Source organism: Brassica napus, chromosome C8 (genome assembly GCF_020379485.1).
Source record: "Brassica napus cultivar Da-Ae chromosome C8, Da-Ae, whole genome shotgun sequence".
Taxonomy (NCBI): Eukaryota; Viridiplantae; Streptophyta; class Magnoliopsida; order Brassicales; family Brassicaceae; genus Brassica; species Brassica napus.
This window is the reverse complement of record NC_063451.1, coordinates 22,376,639-22,400,825: the sequence shown is the minus strand read 5'-3', so window position 1 is coordinate 22,400,825 and position 24,187 is coordinate 22,376,639. Positions and strand designations below refer to the sequence as shown.

The window sequence follows — 24,187 nt, the reverse complement described above, 5'->3', positions numbered from 1 at the left end:
AGTTGCTGAAAGGAAGAATCGCCATCTTATGGAGGTTGCAAGGAGCATGATGTTCCATACCAATGTTCCAAAGAGGTTCTGGGGAGATGCTGTGGTCTCAGCATGTTATTTGATCAACAGGATTCCCACCAAAGTCCTCCAAGATATCTCTCCCTTTCAGGTATTAAACAAAATAAAACCTCCAATTGATCACTTGCGTGTTTTTGGGTGTGTGTGCTATGTCTTGATACCAGGGGAACAAAGAAATAAGCTTGAAGCCAAGAGTGCCAAAGGCATGTTCATAGGATATACTCATGCGCAGAAGGGGTACAAGTGCTACATACCTGAATCAAGAAGAGTTATGGTCTCAAGGGATGTTAAGTTTGTGGAATCAAAGGGATACTATGATGAGAAGAATTGGGACAGTCTTCAGGATCTCCCACAAGGATCTTCAGATAGGGCAAACAACTTGAGAATCATTCTGGAAAACCTAGGCATCAGCCAGCCTCAAACAAGCATACCGAGCACTTCACTTATACCTCCAGTTGTGGATGAAGCTGCATCAGTTGAAGAAGCAGTCCATCCTGATCATGAGGGGGGAAATCAACCTAATTTGCAAATCCATGAAGAAGCTATCATCCATGAGGATGCTATCCATGAAGAAGCTATCCATGACGAAGCCATCCACGAGAAAGCTATCCAAGAAAAAGATATCCAAGAAGAAGTTGTTAATGATCAAGATGGAATGCAACAAGAAGTTCGACCATTAAGGAGGAGTACAAGGGTGAAGAAACCATCTCAGTGGATGGACACCAAAGTATACTTCAACAACAATGCAGTAGCTCATCCTATCCAAGCAACATGTTCTTTTGCGAGACTATCTGAAGAGCATGTAGTCTTCATCAGCAACCTGGATCAAGAGTATGTACCAAAGACTTATGAAGAAGCCATGAAGCATGAAGAATGGAGAGATTCAGTTGGGGATGAAGTTGGTGCCATGATCAAGAATGATACTTGGTATGAAACTGAGCTCCCCAAAGGAAAGAAAGCTGTTACAAGCCGTCTACTCTTCACCATCAAGTACCTTGCCAATGGGAAACCAGAAAGAAAGAAAACAAGGCTAGTTGCAAGAGGATACACCCAAGTCTATGGAGAAGACTATCTCGATACATTTGCACCAGTAGCTAAACTCCACACCATAAGGATTCTACTCTCATTGGCAGTAAACTTGGAATGGGATTTATGGCAGATGGATGTCAAGAATGCTTTTCTTCAAGGAGAGCTGGAGGATGAGGTTTACATGAGGCCACCTCCGGGTATGGAAGACATGGTCAAGCCAGGGAATGTCCTAAGGTTGAAGAAAGCAATCTATGGATTAAAACAGTCACCAAGAGCTTGGTACCACAAATTGAGTACAACTCTCAATGGAAGAGGGTTTGTAAAATCAGAAGCTGATCATACACTCTTCACACTCACAAGCAAGCAAGGAATTGTGGTGATTCTTATTTATGTAGATGATATTATCATCACAGGAAGTGACAAGGAAGGTATTATCTCAACCAAAGTATTTCTTAAGTCTACTTTTGATATTAAAGATTTGGGTGAGCTAAAGTACTTTCTAGGGATAGAAATATGCCGCTCTAAAGAGGGGCTTTTCTTATCTCAAAGGAAGTACACACTTGATCTTTTGAATGAGGCAGGAAAGCTTGGAGCGAGAGTAGCCAAGACTCCACTAGAAGATGGGTATAAGGTGCTGCGTGAGGGGGAGATTGAAGATAAGCCTTATGCTGACGTTAAACACTATAGAAGAATGGTAGGAAAGCTGATATACCTCACCATCACCAGGCCTGATGTATGCTTTGCAGTTAACCAAGTAAGCCAGAATATGCAAGCTCCCAAGATACACCATTGGAACATGGTTGAAAGGATCCTAAGATACCTAAGAGAGGCGCCAGGGCAAGGAGTGTGGATGGGATGCAACAAAAATACAGAGATAGTTGGGTATTGTGATGCTGATTGGGCAGGAGACAGAGTGGATAGGAGATCCACTACCGGTTATTGTACATTCATTGGAGGCAATCTTGTCACTTGGAAGAGCAAGAAACAGAAGATAGTGTCATGCTCAAGTGCTGAAGCTGAATATAGGGCAATGAGGAAGCTCACTAGTGAGTTGATTTGGATCAGAAACCTACTTCAAGACTTTGGTATAGAGACATCAACTCCAATCACCATGCATTGTGATAATCAAGCGGCAATACACATAGCCTCCAACAATGTGTTCCATGAGAGGACTAAACACATTGAGGTGGATTGTCATAAAGTTAGGCAAGCAGTGGAACAAAGGATCATCTTACCCTGCTATACAAGAAGTGAGGATCAACTAGCTGATATCTTCACCAAGGCTGCAAGCACCAAGGTTTGCGAGTTCATACATTCCAAGTTAGGACTCGTAGATTTTTCATCACACTGATCCTCTTAGTCATGAAGTGTTCTACTCTTTTTCCTTGGCTTGGTTTTTATCCCATGAGGTTTTTCCAAGCTAAAGGTTTTAATGAGGGAATGCTTCATGGTTTCCAAGCTTGACCAGTTCCTATGGTCAAGCTTGAGGGGGAGTGTAAAAATGAAGCAATAAGAAACAAGATGGTGGGTTAAGGTCTCAAGACAATGGAGATACCACTACAAGGGACAAACATGCATGGTTGGTTAAGGTCTCAAGACAATGGAGATGCCACTACAAGGGACAAGCATGCATGGTGGGTTAAGGTCTCAAAACAATGGGTTATTAGTTTATCATATCTCATCTACCATTTACCATACTTGTAACCACTATATATATGAGATGTTCTCATAAGCAAATCAATCAAGTGAATAAGATTATCTTTCTTTACTCTCTCTCTCTCTTGTTCTTCACTATGTTCTTTAATTTCTAACATGTGGCAGTCTTAATCAATTTTATAGAGATGAAGAGGAGTATTGGAAACTGAAGAGCATAAATAGATGGCTGAATCTTGGGGACAGAAACACTCCATTTTATCATGGATTTACTAAAATGAAGAAAAGCAAGAACAAAATCTTAAAAATGAGAGACAAATATGGAGTGATTCATTATCAAGAAGAAACAATAGCTCAGGTGGCTGAAGACTATTTTAAGGAAATGTTCTCATCATCTCCTACAATATCTCTTGATGAGTGCTTGCCTAATATTCAACCTAAGGTGACGATGGAGATGAATGAGAGACTCATTGCTTTGATTACAGATACATAGATCAAAGAAGCTCTGAATTTGGTTGGTGCAGATCGAGCCCCTGGCGCTGATGGGTTTACTGCAGCATTCTATCATCAATTTTGGGAGTCTATTGGACCGGACGTGTGTCAGATGGTAAAGAGATTTTTTGAAACTGGTATGATGGATAATGGAATTAATCATACTAATATATGTCTCATTCCCAAGTTTCCTGAAGCTGCAAGTATGTGTGATTACTGCCCTATAAGTTTGTGCTCAGTTGCGTATAAAGTGATCTCGAAAGTCTTGGGTTTGAGAATTCAACGTTGCTTGGAAGTAATTATCTCAGAATCACAAGCTGCTTTTGTTCCAGGAAGACAAATTTCTGATAATATACTAGTGGCTCATGAGCTAATAAATGCTTTGAAATCAAAGAAGGACTGCTCTGAGAAATATATGGCAATAAAAATAGATATTAGCAAAGCTTATGATAGGGTAGAGTGGAGTTTTCTTGAAGCTATTCTGTCTAAGTTGGGTTTCCATACGATCTGTATCTCTTGGATAATGCTTGTGTCAAGTATGTTACCTATTCGGTATTGATTAATGGAACACCATTTGGGGAGATCAAACCATCAAGAGGTATAAGACAAGGAGATACATTGTCTCCGTATCCTTATCTCATTTGTGCAGAAGCTCTTAGTCAGATGATCGATAAAGCACAAAGAGAAAATAAGTTTCAAGGAATGCAATTAGCAAGACGGTGTCCATCAGTATCTCACTTATTATTTGCGGATGACTCCCTATTTTTCTGCAAAGCTAATCAGGAGAATGCATCATGTATGGCTGATAGGTCAATTTGGAGAAGTCTTCGATAATATTTGGTCGAAAATAGATAAACAAAGGAGAACTCAAATTCCAAATATTTTAAATATTCATGTCATTGGTGGAGGGGGAAAATATTTAGGACTTCCTGAACAATTTGGTAAAAGTAAAGTCAAGGATTTTGAAGGAATTACCTCACAGTGGCATAATCAGTTCTTATCTCAGGCTGGCAAGGAGGTATTAATCAAGTATGTCCTTCAAGCCAAACCGGTTTACCCAATGAGTTGTTTCTTGATTCCAAAAACCACTTGATATGAGATAAATGCAATTCTTTCTGAATTCTGGTGGGGAAAAGGAGATGAAAGAAGAAAGAATTTTTTGGTATCTTGGAAAAGATTATGTCTACCAAAGAAAGAGGGTGGAATGGGTTTTCGAGATTTATATAGCTTTAATAAAGCCTTACTTGCTAAACAAGCTTGGATGATATGGCAAAACCCTAACTCTCTTTTAAGTAGAATATACAAAGGAAGAACTAATTTGATGACTTTCTTACAGTCTTCGTATGTTAAGCATGCCTCTTATGGCTATAAGTCTATTCAAGTAGGTAAAGAACTACTTCAACAGGGACTTCGTGTAAGGATAGGTGATGGAAAAAATACAAATGTGTGGCTGGATCGGTGGTTACCGGTGATCCCACCTCGTAAGGTGATTCAGGTGTCATACAATCAAAACATGAGAGTAGAGGAGTTCATTGATAAGGATATTTATTCTTGGAATGTGCCGATGTTAGAACGACATCTTCAGCCGGGAGATATAGAGCAAGTGTTAAAGATCAAGCTGTCTAGATTCGCTAATGAGGATAGATTGGTCTGACCTTTCACGAAGGATATGAGATATACAGTCAAGTCAGGTTATTGGACAGTAACTCATTTCTATCAAGAGGGAGAAGCCATTGTCAGACCTGAAGGCTCTTTGATTATTAAACGAAATATTTGGAAACTCAATATTTTACCGAAGATCAAACATTTCTTATGGAGGGTTGTCTCTGGAGCTCTTCCTACCTATACAAAGTTGTGTACTCGGGGAATAAATATTGATCCGACTTGCCAAAGATGCTGTCAAGATGATGAGACAATCAATCATATTTTGTTTATGTGTCCTCATGCAAAGGCGATGTGGAGATGCTCAGGTATTTTACCATCTCATGTGTTTACACTTAATTTGGAAGATAATCTACAAGCCTTATTTGGATTCATGGAATCCTTACTTGAGAATGAAAGTGAAAGACAATTGGTGTTTTGGATTCTTTGGTTATTATGGAAGTCAAGAAACGAATTCATTTTTGAGAAGAGGAACCTCCATCCTATAGAAGATCTTTGGCGAGCTTTTGATGCAAATACTAAATGGTATAGGAATGTTGTTCTTTATAATTCTGGGTCAAGACAACAAGTTGTAAAATCTTCAAAATGGGAACCTCCTCCGAAAGGCTGGATTAAGTGTAACTTTGATTATAGCTCTGTTTCTGGAGATACAATGGATGGTGTTGGATGGATTTTAAGAGATGATTTAGGAAAATTATTGGGTGCGGGAAATGTTCAAGTACAAAGGATGCAGACATCTTTAGAAGGGGAAGCTCTAAGTTTCCTTATAGCTCTTCAACAAGTTTGGATTCGTGGTTTGCGAAGAGTGTGGTTTGAAGGAGATAATCAAGAGTTATGTACAATTATTAATCAAGTTAAAGAGCATGTGGAATTGGGGAGGAATCTGTCGTGTGACATACGTCATTGGATACAACTTCTTCTGAAAAGCTCACTGGATTTTGTGAATAGGGAAAAGAATCAAGCGGCTGATGATGATGTTGCTAAAAATGCTATTCATCAAAGTACTTCTACTCTATTTTATCATTTACCTTGTGTTTGGTTTGTTAAGTTTTTGTATTATCCTTTTACAATTTAATAAAATTTACGTGGTTACAAAAAAAAAAAGACAAGTATTTTTCAATATATATGAATAAATAATAACTTAATAACCGGTCCGGTTCGCTCTTCCTCCTTTCACAAGAAAACAAATTTCATTTATACTCGTCCTCTAATTCTCAGATCAGTCTCAAGTTTTTCTTCTTCAATTGAGTGTGTAGCAGCAAGCAGCCATGGACGGTGGAGCAGAAGGAACTCAGCAACCTCACCTTATTCTAGCTCACAAGCTCTTCCTCCTCACTCACCCCGATGTCCAAGACATCGAGAAAGTCCAGCTCAAGTCTGACGTCTTGGATTCCATCAAATCCGATGGTAAAGTAGCTTCCTTTCTCTAATCTCTGAACACAAGTTTGAAACTTTCTATGTGGGTTTTCGTTTACTGATGTTTTTTTTTTTTTAAATAAGGTATGGCTCCTTTGTACGAAACCCTAGCGGCGTCTTCTGTGCTGGAATTGGATCAGAGCTTGTTGGATTCTATGCGGGCTAGTAACGAGGAAGAGCTTAAAAAGCTCGACGAGAAGTAAGCTAATAAGCTTCCTTCTTCCTCTTGCTTCTATATCTAAGTTTCTGCTTGTTTCCAATTAGACCATTCTGGAGAGTTTTGTTACGTCTTCAGCTTCCTAGATTCATGTACCTATAGTTTCCGACTAATAAATTGCAACTTTTTTTTGCGTATGGATATAATCGGTAGTGCATTACAAGTCAATCTCTCGTATTACTGTCTCTTGGTGTAGACTGATGGAGAGCAACTCTAGCATTATGATAAGTTGGTGTCTTGAATTGGATGTTACAGAGCTATGTGCAGTTTTTAAAATACGAGGCCGATTGGGTGGAGTTAGGTGTAGGTGATGTAATGAAGCTAAGCTTCCCTCTTCATCTTGCTTCTATATATCTTCAGCTTCCTCGATTCATGTAGCTATAGTTTCTGACTATAGTTTAGACTGATGGAAAGGAATGATCAATAAGTGTCCTGTGTTTAGAATACGAGGCGTATTGGGTGGAGTTAGGTCTTGATTGAATTGGATGTTACCAATGATCTTCTTCAAGATTGGACTGAGCTTTTCCATCATAACATGATGTCTTTGCATTTTGAATTGGAGATAATCATCATTACATATTGTTGTGCTCTATCGAAGGCTAACAACATTATACAATATATATATATATTGGACCTTCGATGTTAAAATTCCATCCCTTTCTTACATATAGGTGGTGTTGATGTTCACTTACATTATTCCTTCTGTTTTTTTTTGTTTAGGATTGCAGATGCAGAAGAAAATTTGGGAGAAAGTGAAGTCCGTGAAGCTCATCTTGCTAAAGCGCTGTATTTCATTAGGATTAGTGATAAGGTACTTGAGCATGTTGTTAAAGTTAGTATTCACTACGCACTTCAGAGAAATCACTAAATATTTTTTTGCTTTGTGAGTCTAGGAAAAAGCTCTGGAGCAACTAAAACTCACAGAAGGAAAAACTGTTGCTGTTGGGCAAAAGATGGACCTTGTCTTCTACACACTGCAGCTTGCATTTTTCTACATGGACTTTGATCTGGTATCAAAGAGCATTGACAAAGCCAAAAAGTAAGTGTTGCTTAGGCTCTTTGGCTGTGACTACCCTTAATGTAAAGGGAAAATAAAACCGTTGATCGGTTCTCCCATGACAGGTTGTTTGAAGAGGGTGGTGACTGGGAGAGGAAGAACAGACTAAAGGTCTATGAAGGCTTGTACTGCATGTCCACCAGAAATTTTAAGAAGGCTGCCAGCTTGTTTCTGGATTCTATATCAACCTTCACGACTTATGAGATCTTTCCCTACGAGACCTTCATTTTTTACACCGTCCTGACCAGCATCATAACTCTGGACAGAGTTTCTCTTAAGCAAAAGGTATTTTTATCCATGTCTCAGTTCCTCTGTGAATCTTTTTGGGTAAAATGCTAAATTGCTACTAATTTGGGACAGGTTGTTGATGCACCTGAGATCTTGACCGTTCTTGGGAAGATACCGTTCCTTTCTGAGTTCTTGAACTCCCTGTACGAGTGCCAGTACAAGGCGTTTTTCTCAGCATTTGGTTAGTACAATACAGTGTCCAGATTAGCTTGCTGAACTGTCTTATTTGTGTATGCATTTTGCTTGCTTTTTCTCTGTGTGATTTTAATAGCTCCATTGTTGGTGTATTTTTTTCTCAGCTGGAATGGCAGAGCAGATAAAGTTTGACCGCTTGGACCAAAAAGTTTAGACCTTTGAAGACTTCGCAAGCTCCATTTTCTGAAGGCAAAGATTTGCTGAATTGTGAGATTGAGTTTGAAAATGGAGGGAGAAGAGCTGACGGAGCAGGAGACTGCCTTGTACGATCGCCATATTAGGGTTTGGGGGCGCTAATGCTCAAAGAAGGTAACTTCTTTCTCATTCACTCCAAAACACTGATTCTAGTTTCTCTCAATTTCTCAAAGCTTTGTGTCTTTCAGCCTTTATCCAGTTTTGATTCAGCTCGCTTTGGTTCGAGTGCTAAACTCTTAAAGTCGATTTCTTTTTATGCACTTCGCATTCCGTGTTAGTACAGAGTTTGGATTCTACTCCTAGGCTAGTAAACTGGTAACTTCTGAGTTTCGTTATGTTTGGTCTGAGATGAGACATTATCATAGTGTTGAGTTCATGTTCTAGTAGAGTATTAACTTGATATGTTCTTGGTACTACTACTGATAGATGCAATACTCGTTTCATTCACAATTTGCATTTTGCTGAAGCTTTTATTATTGATACTATACAGTCCATGTATTTACATTGGCACCTCATGATATACTGTGAGGTTGATGTTTTTGCTTGCAGATTGACCAAATTTCATATCTTAGCATCTGGAATAAAGGGGACTGTTGCTGAGGTAGCTGTAACTCTTTCATCTTTTTTCTTAGATGTCATGCTTTACTTAATTGGAAGTGATACATTGTTTTTTTGGCTTTGGTTCCATTTGTGTGTGTAGTATTGCAAAAACACTGTGCTGGCAAGAGTTGGTAGTGTGACGTTAATGGATGATCGGTTAGTGACTGAGGAGGCCTTGAACGCAAACTTCTTGATTCCTCCCGATGAAAATGCTTACAGAGGCAAAACTTTGACTGAGATCTGTTGTGATTCACTCAGGGACTTTAACCCTATGGTCCTTGTCTCTGTAGTGAAAGGTTTTACCTCTCTCGTCAAAACGGGTTTTATAGCTTCAGACTATAATGACTTTGATCATCTGATCATTCTTTCAAAATCTTTCAGGTGATTTGACAACACTTGGCACTGGATTTTTTTGAGAAGTTTGATGTGGTCGTTATTGGCTACGGCTGTCGTGCCACCAAGGTATTGATAAAATCTTCAGTATAGCTCCCAATCCATTTCATGCTTTTGGTTGCTCCATACATTTCTGTATAACGTTGCCTCTCTCTTTTCTTTTGCAGATGTCTGTCAATGAACAATGTCGGAAGTTATCAAAGCGTGTGGCATTCTATACAATAGATTGTAGAGACTCATGTGGTGAGATATTTTTTGATCTTCAAGATTACAAGTACACAAAGGTACTTACATGATTTTGATGTTGCATCTCTTACACGCATTATATACTCTGTTTTGGCGTTCAGCCACATATTACATTCCATTGGAGATTTTTAGACTCCATTAACAGTTCCCTCAATACGCTATTTGATCTTCATTTGTATTGTTTTCCTTGGAAAATTGTTTTCCACAGAAACAGCTTAAAGAGACAGTTGAATGTGAACAACATTTTCCGAGTTTTCAGGTACTTCTAACACTAAGTGTTGCTATGAATAGTGTTTACATGTGAATAAGAAGTAAGAAGTTGGTTCATTGACACAGGAAGCTATATCAGTACCTTGGAAGCTGATTCCTAGGAGAACAGCAAAGCTCTACTTTGCTATGAGAGGTGATTACTAGTTACTACTGCAGCTAACAGTTATTACTACAATTGATATTTGGGATCCTAAGAGAGAGAGATACATACAACATAGTAAACTTTGGTGTTAATATTTCAGTAATAGAAGTGTTTGAGGAGAATGAAGGGCGTAAACATGGAGAATGCTCACTGCTTGATCTTTTGTTAAAGTCTTGGAAACCAAAAAGAAACTCTGTGAGGCTAACGTGAGTGTTTCTTTTCTTTCTGTCTTTATAAATCTCACTCAAAGCTCACTGAGAAACTAAATATTGCAACAGTCTGTGAGCGAGAGCCATATACCGGATACTCTCTTGGAGAGACTTATCAGTGGTACAATCGAATTCCCACCAGCTTGTGCCATTGTAGGAGGAATATTAGCACAGGTTTCTCTCTCTCTCTTTTTGGCATATTTGTATATCTTCTCCCTGGAAACTTGTAATTTTGACAAGAGAGGGGTTTGATGGTATTGCAGGAAGTGATCAAAGCAGTATCAGGGAAAGGAGACCCAGTAAAGAACTTCTTCTACTATGATGCCCAAGATGGGAAAGGTGTGATGGAAGACATCTTCAACTCTTTTACCTGTTAAAACCACCGAGTCCTGAGTTTTCATCTAACACTGATTATCTATGACATTCTATTTACGTTATGAAAAGTTCTAAAATAATTTTACTAAGATTTTGTATTTTTGTAAACCAAGTTCTGTGTTCATTCTACTCTTAATTCATACTGAAGTTTTTCTTATAAAGAAAAAAAAATGGTAAAAAAGAGAGGAAAGTCCTCACGTGCGATTAAGCATCAGATGAGTGATGTTGTGCCACCGTGCAAACAGGCAAAAGCTCATGTGCAGGTTCGGATATCACTGGTGAAAGAAGCTCTTGAGTTTGTGGAAAACTAACCCTCCGAGAAAGCTGATGCTCTCTCCAACACGATAGGGTCATGTGCAGAGGCAGAGGTGATACACATGAGATGAGGAACTCCTTCAAGACTGATAATGAGAGACCAGTACGACTTCATTTTCTTATTTGACTTGCCGGTCTTCGAATGTGATGAGAGTGAGAGATAATAATAAGAAGAGAGGAAGGATTGTGTCTGTTTAGGGGGTGTTATTGGTTGCTTATGTTGAAATCAAGTCCATTAGATTTTGAATTGATCAGATTTTGTAAGCTTGCTACATTTTAAAAGTGAAGACATGCTTTATCTAAATATTTTAAATCCATATCAATGTATTTATAAAACTAATATAATAACATTTTATTTCTGTTACAGAATTAAACTTTATTTTAAAGGGATTCTAATCTTTCATATATATTTTTTTTTTGGTAAAATAAAACTATATAGGTTGAACTTTTTATAGTGACTGGGCTCACCTCAAATGACCACCTCGCCAGAAATCCCCGTAGGGATTTTTTAGCTAATCCAGTACCATTCCGCTGTCCCCGAGTATCGAACTGACGACCTCGGGTAGTCGTGTGTGAGAAACGTTCAGTACTGCCGCTAGGCCACCTGACGTTCTCTAATACTGTATAGGTTGAACTTTTTATAGTGAATGGGCTCATCCCGAAGAGCCATCTCGCCAGAAATTCCCGTAGGGATTTTTTAGCTAACCCAGTACTATCACGCTGTCTCCGAGTATCGAACTGGCGACCCCGTATAGTCGTGTGTGAGAAACGTTAGTACTGCCGCTAGGCCACCTGATGTTCTCCTAATCTTTCATATTGTTGTAATAAAGAGGCTGAAGGTCCCACCTGCACTCAATAAGCTCACTAAGACCCTTGACAAGAACGTACGTCTTCCATCTCTTTCCATTTCCTTGCTCTGTTTTGGTTACCTTGTAGCTAATTTACGCAATATTTGTATAACTGCAGCAACTTCTCTGTGCAAGATTCTCCTCAAGTATAGGCCTGAAGACTGGGCAGCCAAAGAATGTACGTCTTCTCAAGAAGGCTCAGTCTGAAGCCGAGGGAAAGCCTCTTCAGTCCAAGAAGCCAATTGTTTTGAAGTATGATTTTAACCATGTTACATACCTCATTGACCAGATCTGTAACTCCAGAGGAACTAAAGCTTTTCTGCAGGATTCTTGCCTGAAACTCTTTCTGTTTTCTTACGATTGCAGAACAAGGTAGTTGTGATTGCTCATGATGTGGACCCAATTGAGTTGGTTGTCTGGTTGCCAGCATTGTGCAGGAAAATGGAAGTTCCTTACTGCATTATCAAAGGAAAATTATGATTGGGATCGGTAACTATGATTGTTTACTTACTGTTAAAAAGAATCTTGTACTTGATCTTTGTTCTCTCATTCCTTTGTTGATGACTTGTTTGCAGATTGTTCACCAGAAAACAGCAGCTTGCTTGTGTTTGACCACAATAAAGAACGAGGACAAGCTCGAATTAAATTCAGCAAAATTCAATAGGCTATGCGTGTTTGGTTTCTGTAAAATGAATTCTTAGACGGTGTTTCTATCGTTGGATATATGTTAACTTCAACTCGTCACTGTAAACTTTTATATTCTCAATCCTTCAATCTTTGAAATCTCTCTCTCAACTCTATTTTAAGAAAGGTCTTCGTTTATGTACTATCTATGTGCTACTGACCAATAAAACATTTTGCACTTGTAATGGACTACAAAAACTGTGTGTTGCCAATTCGTAGTCTACATTAGCTTCTTACAATGTTGATTGGTCCTTTAATAATGTGTAAAGAATCCATGATATTGAAGAAAATAGCAAAGCTTGGACCACCCTGTTTCTTCTTCTCTTTTCATGTTACATAGTAGTCATGTTCGTTTGATAAACGCTGAGATCAGCCGCAGCGGCGAACAACAAAGCTACAACGAAAACAAATTTAATGGTGCTGAAACTAAAAGCAATCGCTGCTGGACTATCGGAGTTAAGAAAATGGAGATGTAACTGCCGCAGAAATTTTCCGCGTCAGATTTGTTGGCTTCAACTTACCGCAGCGACTGAATAAACAATTCGGTGTTGACTAACCTGTGTTGTATTCGCGGAGTTTATAGTGCAATTTCGAGTCGCCACCGCTTGCGGCCGCGTTTTGTAAACGAACAGGGTTAGTGTTTAGTTAACTAAAACTCAGCGTGTGAGAGTAATCATTTATGATTATGGAACGAGCGGTTTTGGAGTGGCCTGAAACAAATACATACCATCCCACTTTCCTTGTCTTGCTCAGTTACATCTGTCTATATGTAAAGAAGAAGAAGCTAGTGAGTTTTATTTCACCGACTATTTCTTTTGCTCCACATCTTATCATACTTATCTTCTGTGACTTGTAATCAAATTTCATCTGGTTTATCTGACCGCTACTAGGCAAAAACATTACTCCATGCATCAACAACCTATCAAATTAGTAGAATTTCACTCAAAAAAAGATTCACATCCTCTCTTCACAGAGGAACTTCAACAAAAAAGAAAACAAGTCTCACATTACTTCACTACTAAGTCTACATACTGAGTGTTATCTCTAAATAGAAAACTCAAAGTAGGGAACTGAGACATCCAAAAATACCTTTTGCTTAAGACAAACTCTATCGAGAGTTATGATGCTCGTCAGCACAGTGTAACAAATGAAGGTCTCGTAGGCTATCGTTATCTCCTTCAAGTATCCTTTCATCTGTCGTCCCTGGTTCTATCGTTATACATTGGTTTTCCGGTACAAGATTGTTCTTTTTCTCTGAATGACTAGAAGACTTATACATTATCATAGGAAGTGGCCCAAACCAAGTTTAACTTTCATTATTTAGGAGAATAGATTCCTCACAAGGAAGATCGTATCTATTTTCAGATTTCTACTAGGTGATCTAAGAGTTTTAGTAACCATTTGACCTACTTATTGATTCTTGCTGGTCAGATGAGCCAGCTCCAAGAGTCGTGAATGAAACTCCCAAGAAAAGCTGAAAGAGATTGGCCGTGTTGAAAAAAGGCTGAAACATTTTTTTTTTAAGCTGAAGCATTCATGATAAGATAAAAAGGGTTAGTTTTGTTACTTTTATACTCGTGAAATCCATAATACTTGGGGGGAAATGGCTCGCCTGCCCCTCCATGTAATTCGCAAATCTCCTATGGGTCTACATAATCCCATATGCCCCTGATTCATTAAAGGAGCGCGAAATGACGAATTTACCCTTTATTTTTTTTTAAAAAAATCGAGAATTTTATAGAATTAAATAGTCTTCTTCTGCTTTTAGTTTCGAGTTCAAGTCTACTGGTGTCGCAAGAGGTTTACAGTCTTTCATGCCTGCCCTATTGATGATGTCAGTTGTGTACGCCTGTTGACTGAGAAAGATCCCATCATGAATGAACTCTGCTTTAACACCAAGGAAGAAGTGCAGTTTTCCTGAATCGGACATGGGAAACTCAGTCTGAAGGTCTGTCACAATTTTGTTGAGGAAGTGATCGTCTGATCCGTCAGGATAATGTCATCAACGTAGAGTAGAAAGTACACTCGCTTTGAACCTTTGTTGTAGATGAACAGAGATGCGTCGCTCCTGCTACACTTGAAACCCATGTTAGTAACAAAAGAGGCGAAGCGAGAGTTCCAAGCTCAAGGAGCCTGTTTCAAACCATAGATGGCCTTGTTGAGTTTGCAAACATAGTCTGGATGAGTCTTGTTTGTGTATCCAGGTGGCTGATGCATATATATAGTTTCATCAAGTAGGCCATGGAGAAAAGCGTTTTTGACATCAAGCTGATGTATTGGCCATCCATTTGCAAGACTGACATCAAGAACCGTGCGTATTGTGACTGGTTTCACAACGGGAGCAAACGTTTCATTGTAGTCGACACCTTCTTCTTGAGACTTTCCATTAGCAACAAGCCTCACTTTGTGTTTAAAAGGTTTGCCATCTGCATCAAACTTGTGCTTATACAGCCACATCGAATTGACAATGTTAGTGTTCATTGGCCTTGGAACAAGATCCCAAGTCTTTGTCTCAATAAAAGCATCAATGGCATCATCCATTGCCGGTGTCCAGTTCGGATCCTTCAAAGCAGTTTTATGGCTAGTGGGAATTGGCGAAACAGTTGAAAGAAGAGAAAACTTCTTCTTTGGCTTTGTGATACCCGCTTTACCTCTTGTTTGCATTGACTGAAAAGCCGGTGGAGCTGCCTGAGGTTGTTGAATAAGCGGTTGAGAAGGCGCTGGCGCTTGAACAGAAGCAACCGGCACTTGAGAAGTTGTGTTTTGGTTGTTTTGAAGAATGGCTTTGAAGATAGGGGATGGCTCATCTCCATGTTGCAGAAAGTGATAAGTTGAAGGAGAAGTAGCTTTTTCTGCAGCAGAGAACACACTTTCATCAAAGTAGACATGACGTGATGTTATGATCCTGTTTGTCTTAAGATCAAGACAACGGTATCCCCTTTGTTGAGAAGGATAACCAAGAAACAGGCAAGGAGTTGAGCTAGGAGACAATTTAGGAAGGTTGGAGTGGTTTAGATTTGGAAAACAAAGGCACCCAAAAACTCTTAAGTGATCGTACCTCGGTTTCTGTTTGAAAAGAGCAGAGAAAGGGACTTTATTTTGAATAGCCATTGACGGTAAGATGTTAAGAATATGCACCACAGCGTGAAGAGCTTCAACCCAATAACCGGATGCGAGGTGAGCTTGGAAAAGAAGGCACCAGATTGAGTTGTTTATAGTTCTGAGCAAACGTTCTGACTTTCCATTTTGTTGAGATGTATGAGAGCAAGAAAAACGAAATTGCATCCCATTTGAGTGAGAGAAAGTCTGAAAGTTGGAGTTTTGATATTCGCCTCCATTGTCACACTGCAATGCTTTAATGCGAGTTTTAAACTGAGTTTCAACATATTTAAAAAACTGCAGAAACTTAGAAAACACTTCACTTTTTCTTCTCAAAAGAAATACCCATAAGAAATGAGAAAAATCATTCAAGAAAATAACATAATATTTGAAACCACTGATACTTGTAAGAGGAGAAGTCCAAATATCAGAGTGAATGATATCAAAAGGTTTGGTAGTGAAAGAATCTGATTTTTGAAATGGAAGTTTTATTTGTTTGCCAAGTTGACAAACCTCACAAGAAGAAGAGAGGTTGTCATTAGTAGAAGCAATTTGATATAAAGCACGTAAAGAAAAGAGAGACTTATTATTCAAGTGAGCTAGTCTCGTATGCCAAACATTGGGCGTGAAAGAAAGAAAAGCAGTAGATGAGTTGGATGGTTGATGCAGATTTGTAGGAATGGAATAGAGGTCCCCAGAGCTGTTACTGCAGAGAAGAACCGTCTGAGAAAGAAGATCCTTCACAGAAAACCCAAAAGGATCAAACTCAACAGAACAAAAGTTATCTCTAGTGATTTTTCTAACAGAGATCAGGTTCTTTACAATTTGAGGTTTGATAAGCACTTATTCAGAGATAAGGGGAGAGTGAATGAAGGTAAAGAGGTGTTACCAGAGGAGATTACAGGAATCCGAGAACCGTTGCCAACAGTTACACAATGATTGATATTTTTATTCAGATTAGACTCAAGAATACCTTCACTTGCGGCCATATGGCTTGTTGCACCTGAATCCATATACCACTCGCCTGCGGATGGATCAGTTAACGTCATGGTATTGAAGGCGTGTGCTAAATCAGTTGTAAGCTGAGGTTGAACTATAGCCATATTAGCCTGATGAGCGACTGAGGGACATGGTCCTAACAGGCCGCGCTGGAACTGGTTCGGCGGCATAGCCCATGGTTGAAGTTGTTGCTGCTGCCATTGAAAGAATTGTTGTGGCCAGAACGCATTAGGACCCCAAGACTGATTGTTGTAGCGGTTGTTGTTGCTGCCATGACCCATGTTTCCTCTGTTATTACGCATGTTTCCTCTGTTGTTGTTGTTGTATGCCGGATTGTTGGAGCGTTGAGCAGAGTTGTTGACTGGCTTGTCCTCTGTGACCGTGAGAACAGTAGAGGAAGAGGCTGTGTCAGATGGAGACGTTGTTGTTTTTGTCGGTTTGGTGATGCGCTTTTCCTCCATCTCAAGCATAGACTGCGTTGGTCAAATGTAGGGAATGGCTCCCAATGTTTGATGACATTTAGAATGTTATCAAACTTTTCGTTAAGTCCATTTAAGAGATACATGACAAGAGTTCGGCCAGTTACAGGAGCATCAACGTTAGCAAGAAGATCTGAGATAGATTTCAGCTTCTGACAATAAGTCTGAACGGTCGTATCTCCAATCTCAGTGGTACATAACTCATTGTCGAGTTGAATCGCCCTTGCTTCTTTGTTGTTGCGAAATTGATTCTCAATGCGGATCCAGACATCCCTTGCCGTGCCACCTGGTTTGAACGAGCTTCGGAATAGCTTCTTAGCCAATGTACCGTAGATCCAGAGCTTGACAAGTCCATCACGTTTGTTCCAAGCCGCATCATTGTCACCATCAGGGAGCGACGTACCATCGATATGGCCCGACACATCAAACGTGAGACAGTGCATGTGGAAGAGTTCATGCCACACATCATAGTTATGATCTTCCAAATCAAGGATGATTGGAATGTGAGTTTTGATGTTTGTGACACCAAAAGCTCTATCGAGATGAGTTTGAGGAACAACCATCAAGAAGAAAAAATAAAAGAGATTGCGATAAAGAGGAAAAGAGAAAGATAGAGAAGAGAGATACCATGAAAGTTTGGTTAATCTCCTTGAGGAGAGTGGTTCTATTCACACGGCATAAATAGCCAAGGTTGTTACACAAGTATCGTAACTACAAGATTTCACAAAGATTGCATCTTATCTATTTACAGAATATTCTATATTCTAACACCTCCTTGACAGAGCGTGCCTTTTCTTTCCTTGCAGGTTTCTCAATCATCATCATCAAAGCAGCAACCTTTTCAACCCTATCTTCTTTCTGGATCCAGATCCCTTCAGGTATGGACTCCATATCCTGTGTCTCGCCAGTAAGTGCTTCAGAGAACAACAACAAGCGACTTTGGAGGCGAAAGGGAGCATGACTCCTTACCGAGTTGATTACACTAAGAGACACTTTTTGACTTTCTATTACACCTAGAGACACTTCTTACATGTGACACACTTTGTTGTGGGCCAGCAACAGATTATGGACAATTTTGTCCTTAATGGAAAGGATAGTTGTGGATGGGTGATTTGTGGACGAGTGATGTGTGGTTGGGTGATTTGTGGACGGGTGATGTTTGGATGAGTGATGAGTAATGTGTGGATATGTGATGTTAATGTGTTTATAGTAGATAAGTGGACAAACTCTCTGTTTTGATTCCATAAAACTATACAACAATACGTGGACATAGACTCATGTTACTAAAATTATACCATAAAACGTGGACACAGACTCTGTTATCTCCAATACAAACACTTGGCTTCTTCAGCTCAATTGATAAATTATATGCATTTAAACTTCAATCAAGATGAGAAAGAGATGATATTGTGAGTATGAGCGGAGAGAAAAATCGAAGAAGCGTTTACCTTTTGTCGGAGAGTAATAGATCTTGTAATGTTGATTAGAATTGAATTTAGATCCCGAGATGATGAATGTAATCGAATGAATATTGTTCATGTCCATAACTAGTTTATAATTCTGTTAAGATGCTCATGTCCACGACTAATTTATAATTCTGTTATCCACGCTTTCGTGTCCACGTCCACATTTTGTTTACACATTAATATATATAATATATATATGAACATAGATCTTAAAAGATAGAAAATTTTATATATAGTTTATTATGACAATTATTTTTGTTTAATATATTTTAGAACTTGAGATAAAAGTAAATAAATACATAAAATAGAATAAAAAAAATAATAAAATGAAATAAGAAGAGGAGAGAGATTCTCTTTAGTTTATGGTCATAAGAATATTTTTGACAAAAAAAAGTGTGTCTCAAATGATAAGTGTCTTGTAATGTAATTTGAATGTGAAAAAGTGTCTTTAGATGTAAAAAATTCTTAATTTAGAGTCCTATTTGAATTGGGTCACTATCTATCCCCCAAAGCTACACTGACCCTATTTATTCCCCCCCCCCCACCCCCCAAACTATCAAGCTTTTCATAAACCCACCCAATCATATACTTTCTCTTTAAATCTCCTCCCCCCCCAAAATTTTTTAATACCCCCTCTCTAATCAATCTCGAAATCGCAATTAGATAAATTAAAAACGCGTCCAATTAAAAAAACCACACCCGACCCAACATATAAAAAAACCCGACCTGACTTAAAAAAACAGATTGGCATCTAATTGAAATTAGCCTCTGCTTCACGACAATTACGAAGAAGATGACAGAAAAAGAGAGAGAGAGAGAGAGAGAAACGAGAGAAGAGAATGCTGAGGAGAGAGAGACAGTGAGGAACAAGGAAGATGCGGAGGAGAGAGAGACAGTGAGGAATGTTGAAGGGGCTGTTGTTTTTAGGTATGGAGAATTTTTAAGCTTGTTTAACTTAGATTTCGTGATTGTTTATGTCTGGATTTGAGTTTGAATTTTTTTTTTACAGAGATGAAAGAGGTGAAAACGAAAGTGCTGACACCATGGTTGAAACAAAGAAGAAAGACTTAGAAGGAGGTTATGAGACAGAGTACGAGGAAGATATGCAATCTGGAAAATGAGATAAGATGGATGAAGCTGAGGATAATCTTGGTCGATTTGAGTATGAGATTGAGGAATCAGTAGCTGATTTTGAGGATGAGATGCCAACTGAGAGAAAAGAGATTCTAGAAAGTTCGGATGACTCCTCTCAGGATGAGATTGATGTTCGTAAGAAGAGAGTGAAAAGAAGAACAGGAAAAACAAACACTGTATTCCTTAAAACTTTAAGCATAAACATGCAAAACCAAGCATAATTTTCGATCATAACAAGTCAAACTCATGTTCTGAACTTAACATCACAAATCCACATAAAGAACATGACCATTTTCGATACTAAATACATAACATATGAGTCTTTCATAAGTCTAAAACACATAAGAGAATGTGATCATTTCAGTTAGCAGACCCCTTTCTACCATATCCTATCATCGCTTTCAATCATCTCTTCATTCATCTTAGTTCTCATAGCTTCTTCTTCCATCTTCTCAAGCCTTGTTTCTTGAAACTCAAAGTGCTTCATCACACTCTGTCGCAGATCATGAACATCATTCACAAGTTCATCATGTTCTGCATCCACCTTTCCTATCTCATCTATCACAGCCTCACCTCCCATTGTTCTCTGTCGCCAAGAAGATGAGGCTGAGCTGCTCATGATCAATGGAGAAGTTCTTCGTCACTCTTTCGGATTGTTTTTCTCTCTCTCTCTCCTCTGTACGTGGTCACTCTTCTCTTTGTCTCTCTCTCTCTCCTCTGTTCTTAGTCGCCGTCCTCTCTCTGTTTCTCGTCGTCGTCGTCTCTGTCTCTGGTTCTCGTTGTCGTCGTCTCTGTTTCTTGTCGTCGTCTCTTTCTCTCTCTCTCTCTCTGTTCTTCGTTGTCCGTCTGTGTCGTGAGTGAAGAACACAGAAACTCTAATTTTAATTTTATTCCCAATTTGTTATAAAAAAACTAGAATTTTATTGCATCGAAGAAATTTAAATAAAGGCAAAATTTTATATCCGTAGGAGAAGATAACACTGATAACAAGAGAGGATGTGTTATTAGAAGGAGAAGGAATGGTGTGTTTACAATGGATCGAAACGATCGTTTATATAGAAGAGAAATTCACTGTGCAAATAGTGCAGCGGACCCCACATCTTTTATATTTTTCAACGTTTGCAGCTAATCTTTCATAACACTCCCCCTTGGGGACCGGTGTCACTATCCACTCTCGCTTAACGTCTTTGCTGCCTCGTTAAAAACCTTTCTAGGAAAACCCAATGGGAAAAACCATAGTAAGGTAAAAAGAGTACAACTACGTAAGCTCCCCCTCGAATGAGCAGTCACAGATCCTTCTGATGACGCATTCCAATGTTATGGACATGTTTTCTGAACACCGAAGTCGGAAGTGATTTTGTGAAGAGATCAGCTGCATTGTCGCATGATTGGACATATCTTACTTCAATCTCTTTCTTCTTCACGAGCTCTTGAGTGTATGAGAAGAACTTCGGATGAATATGCTTCATTCTATCACTTTTGATATGTCTGTCCTTTGTTTGAGCAACACATGCTGCATTATCTTCATATAGAATAGTTGGCTCTATATTTTCGTCAATTCCACTGCTTGAACAGATGTGTCGGCTTATTGATCTTAGCCATACACATTCTCTACTTGCTTCATGGAGTGCAATGATATCAGCATGATTTGAAGCAGTAGCCACGAGCGTTTGTTTCTGAGAACGTCAAGATATAGCAGTGCCTCCGATCGTGAAAACGTATCCTGTTTGCGATCGGGCTTTGTGTGGATCTGAAAGATATCCTGCATCTGCAAAACCAACCATTTGACCTTTTGAACTTTTAGGATAAAACAAGCCTAAATCAATGGTCCCTTGGAGGTAACGAAAAACATGCTTAATCCCATTCCAATGTCTTCGAGTTGGAGATGAGCTGAATCTTGCCAAAAGATTCACAGCAAATGATATATCAGGCCGTGTACAATTTGCAAGGTACATCAGCGCTCCAATTGCACTTAGATATGGTACTTCCGGACCAAGTATCTCTTCTTTCTCCTCAGGTGGTCGAAATAGATCACTTTCAATATTAAGTGACCTAACGACCATCGGGGTGCTAAGAGGAGTTGATTTATCCATGTTAAATCGTTTCAACACTCTTTTAGTGTATTTGGATTGATGCACAAATATACCATTTTGTGAATGTTCTATTTGTAGGCCAAGACAATACTGTGTCTGTCCAAGATCTTTCATCTCAAATTCTCCTTTGAGATAGTCTGATGCCTTTTGTATTTCCTTTTGAGTTCCGATAATGTTAAGATCATCAACATATACCGCGATTATTACAAATCCGGATATCGTTTTCTTGATGAAAACACATGGGCATATAGGATCATTCACGTATCCTTCTTTTATTAAATGATCACTGAGACGATTATACCACATACGTCCAGATTGCTTTAACCCATATAATGATCTTTGCAATTTTATTGCACATAACTCTTTAGGTTTGGAACTTAATGCTTCTGGCATTTTAAATCCATCAGGAACTTTCATGTAGATATTAGTATCTAATGATCCATATAGATAGGCTGTAACAACATCCATGAGACGCATCTCTAGATTTTTATCAGCTGCTAGACTCATCAGGAATCAAAACGTAATGGCATCCATAACTGGAGAATACGTTTCTTCATAATCGATTCCAGGTCTTTGAGGAAAACCTTGAGCCACTAGACGGGCTTTGTATCTCGTAACCTCATTTTTCTCATTTCGTTTTCGAACGAAAACCCATTTGTATCCAACTGGTCTCACATCTGCAGGTGTGAGCACAATAGATCCAAATACTTCTCGTTTATTAAGCGAATCAAGTTCAGCTTGTATTGCATTTTTCCATTGTTCCCAATCATGTCTCTTTTGACATTCATCGATTTCTTCATTTATTTCACTTGACACAATATATGAGAAAGCATCATCAAGATCATTTTGTTCATTTCTATTCCATATCCTTTTATTATGGATGTAGTTGATAGAAATTTCATGATTACTTTCCGACTCATGATGCTCAACTTTCTCAGTATCCTCATTATTTGTTTCTTCCAAAATACTTTCTGCTATTTTGGATGTGTCATTTACCTTGACATCTTTTTGTTTTCTAGGATTTTTATTCTTAGAACCAGTAGGTCTGCCACGCTGCAGGCGTGTTTTAGACTCTCGTGTATCGTCCGTTTTTCCTTGCTCATTTGATATTTTGATACAAGCAGGAGCATTCACGGCTGGTATATGAGATTTAGTTACCGTCTTGGTATCCGCAAATGCATCAGGTAGCTGATTAGCTATACTCTGTAAATGCATGATTCGTCGAACTTCTAGTTCAGACTCTTTAGTAGGAGGATCAAGATATAGTAATGAAGGTACACTCCATTTGATATCATTTTCTACATTTTTGTTTTCTCTCCCTAGAACTGGGAATACTTTCTCATCAAAATGACAATCGGCAAAATGAGCCGTAAAGACGTCACCAGTCTATGGTTCCAGATATCGTATAATTGATGGAGAATCACAACCAACATATATTCCCAATCTTCTTTGTGGTCCCATCTTTGTACGTTGTGGTGGTGCTACAGGCACATATACCGCACAACCAAAGATTCTAAAGTGGAAAATGTTTGGTTCTCGACCAAACGCTAACTGTAGTGGGGAATACTTATGGTATGCACTCGGTCTGATCCGAATGAGTGCTTCTGCATGCAAAATGGCATGTCCCCATACAGAGGTTGGAAGTTTTGATCTCCTGATCAATGGTCTTGCAATCAATTGCAGACGCTAAATTAAAGATTCAGCCAAACCATTTTGCGTATGAACATGAGCAACTGAATGTTCAACTTCAATTCCCATTACCATACAATAGTCATTGAATGCTTGGGATGTGAATTCACCAGCGTTGTCTAGTCTAACTCTTTTAATAGTATAATCAGGAAACTGTGCTCGCAGTTTGATTATCTGAGTTAGAAATCTCGGAAATGCCACATTTCGAGATGATAATAGACAAACGTGTGACCATCTACTAGATGCGTCAATTAATACCATAAAATAGTGGAATGGTCCACAAGGTGGGTGTATAGGTCCACATATATCGCCTTGAATCCTTTCAAGAAACTTTGGTGATTCTTTATCGATTTTGGTTGGCGATGGCCTTACGATCAATTTTCCTAGAGAACATGCAACACATGTCATTTTATTCCCTTGAGAAATCTCCTGGATTTTCAGTGAATGACCATGTGAATTTTCTATAATTTTACGCATTATTGTAGTGCCTGGATGGCCAAGGCGATCATGCCATAATGTGAACTTTTCTGGTTCCGTTTTACTACAAGATTTGATTCGATCTCATCGATATAAGTATGATGTAGTCCCGAAGGAAGTTCTGGAAACTTTTCCAATATGTGTTTTCTGCCACATTTATCAGAAGTTACATACATGTACTTCTTTCCATCCTCAGTTGCAGACTGAGTATCATATCCGTGAAGATATATGTCTTTAAAACTCAACAAATTCCTTTTAGAACTTGGAGAATATAAAGCATTATTTATGGAAAATTTTGTTCCATTCGGCAATATAAAGTTTGCTTTACCAGTTCCTTCAATCACGTCTGCAGGACCTGATATTGTATTGACGACAATTCTTGTCGGTTTTATATCA

At 38.8% G+C, this 24,187-nt stretch overlaps 2 protein-coding genes and 1 pseudogene across 2 annotated transcripts; all 3 read left to right on the top strand.

The window, feature by feature from the left end:
• Window positions 1–6,062: 6,062 nt before the first annotated feature.
• Window positions 6,063–8,069, top strand: LOC125591907 (26S proteasome non-ATPase regulatory subunit 6 homolog). The gene is made up of 6 exons (XM_048766827.1): window positions 6,063–6,312; window positions 6,406–6,520; window positions 7,259–7,370; window positions 7,432–7,577; window positions 7,661–7,880; window positions 7,956–8,069. Exons 1-6 carry the CDS (start codon window positions 6,174–6,176, stop codon window positions 8,067–8,069), a joined length of 846 nt encoding a protein of 281 aa, XP_048622784.1. The 5' UTR covers window positions 6,063–6,173.
• On the top strand, window positions 7,950–10,620 carry LOC125575499 (annotated as a pseudogene).
• Window positions 10,621–10,678: 58 nt separating this feature from the next.
• LOC125591906 (60S ribosomal protein L7a-1-like) lies at window positions 10,679–12,151 on the top strand. Its single transcript, XM_048766826.1, has 4 exons — window positions 10,679–10,771; window positions 11,654–11,707; window positions 11,790–11,939; window positions 12,038–12,151. The coding sequence occupies exons 1-4, from the start codon at window positions 10,679–10,681 to the stop codon at window positions 12,149–12,151; spliced, it is 411 nt and encodes a 136-aa protein (XP_048622783.1).
• The last annotated feature ends 12,036 nt before the right edge of the window (window positions 12,152–24,187 follow it).

Bases quoted from the DNA above. Each gene is read 5' to 3' on its own strand.
- LOC125591907 (XM_048766827.1), top strand. From the start codon at position 6,174: ATGGACGGTGGAGCAGAAGGAACTCAGCAACCTCACCTTATTCTAGCT. The intron at 7,371-7,431 runs GTTAGTATTCAC...TTGTGAGTCTAG, and splicing joins TACTTGAGCATGTTGTTAAA to GAAAAAGCTCTGGAGCAACT. The intron at 7,578-7,660 runs GTAAGTGTTGCT...CTCCCATGACAG, and splicing joins AGCATTGACAAAGCCAAAAA to GTTGTTTGAAGAGGGTGGTG.
- LOC125591906 (XM_048766826.1), top strand. From the start codon at position 10,679: ATGGTAAAAAAGAGAGGAAAGTCCTCACGTGCGATTAAGCATCAGATG. The intron at 10,772-11,653 runs GTTCGGATATCA...GTTGTAATAAAG, and splicing joins AGGCAAAAGCTCATGTGCAG to AGGCTGAAGGTCCCACCTGC. The intron at 11,708-11,789 runs GTACGTCTTCCA...GTATAACTGCAG, and splicing joins CTAAGACCCTTGACAAGAAC to CAACTTCTCTGTGCAAGATT.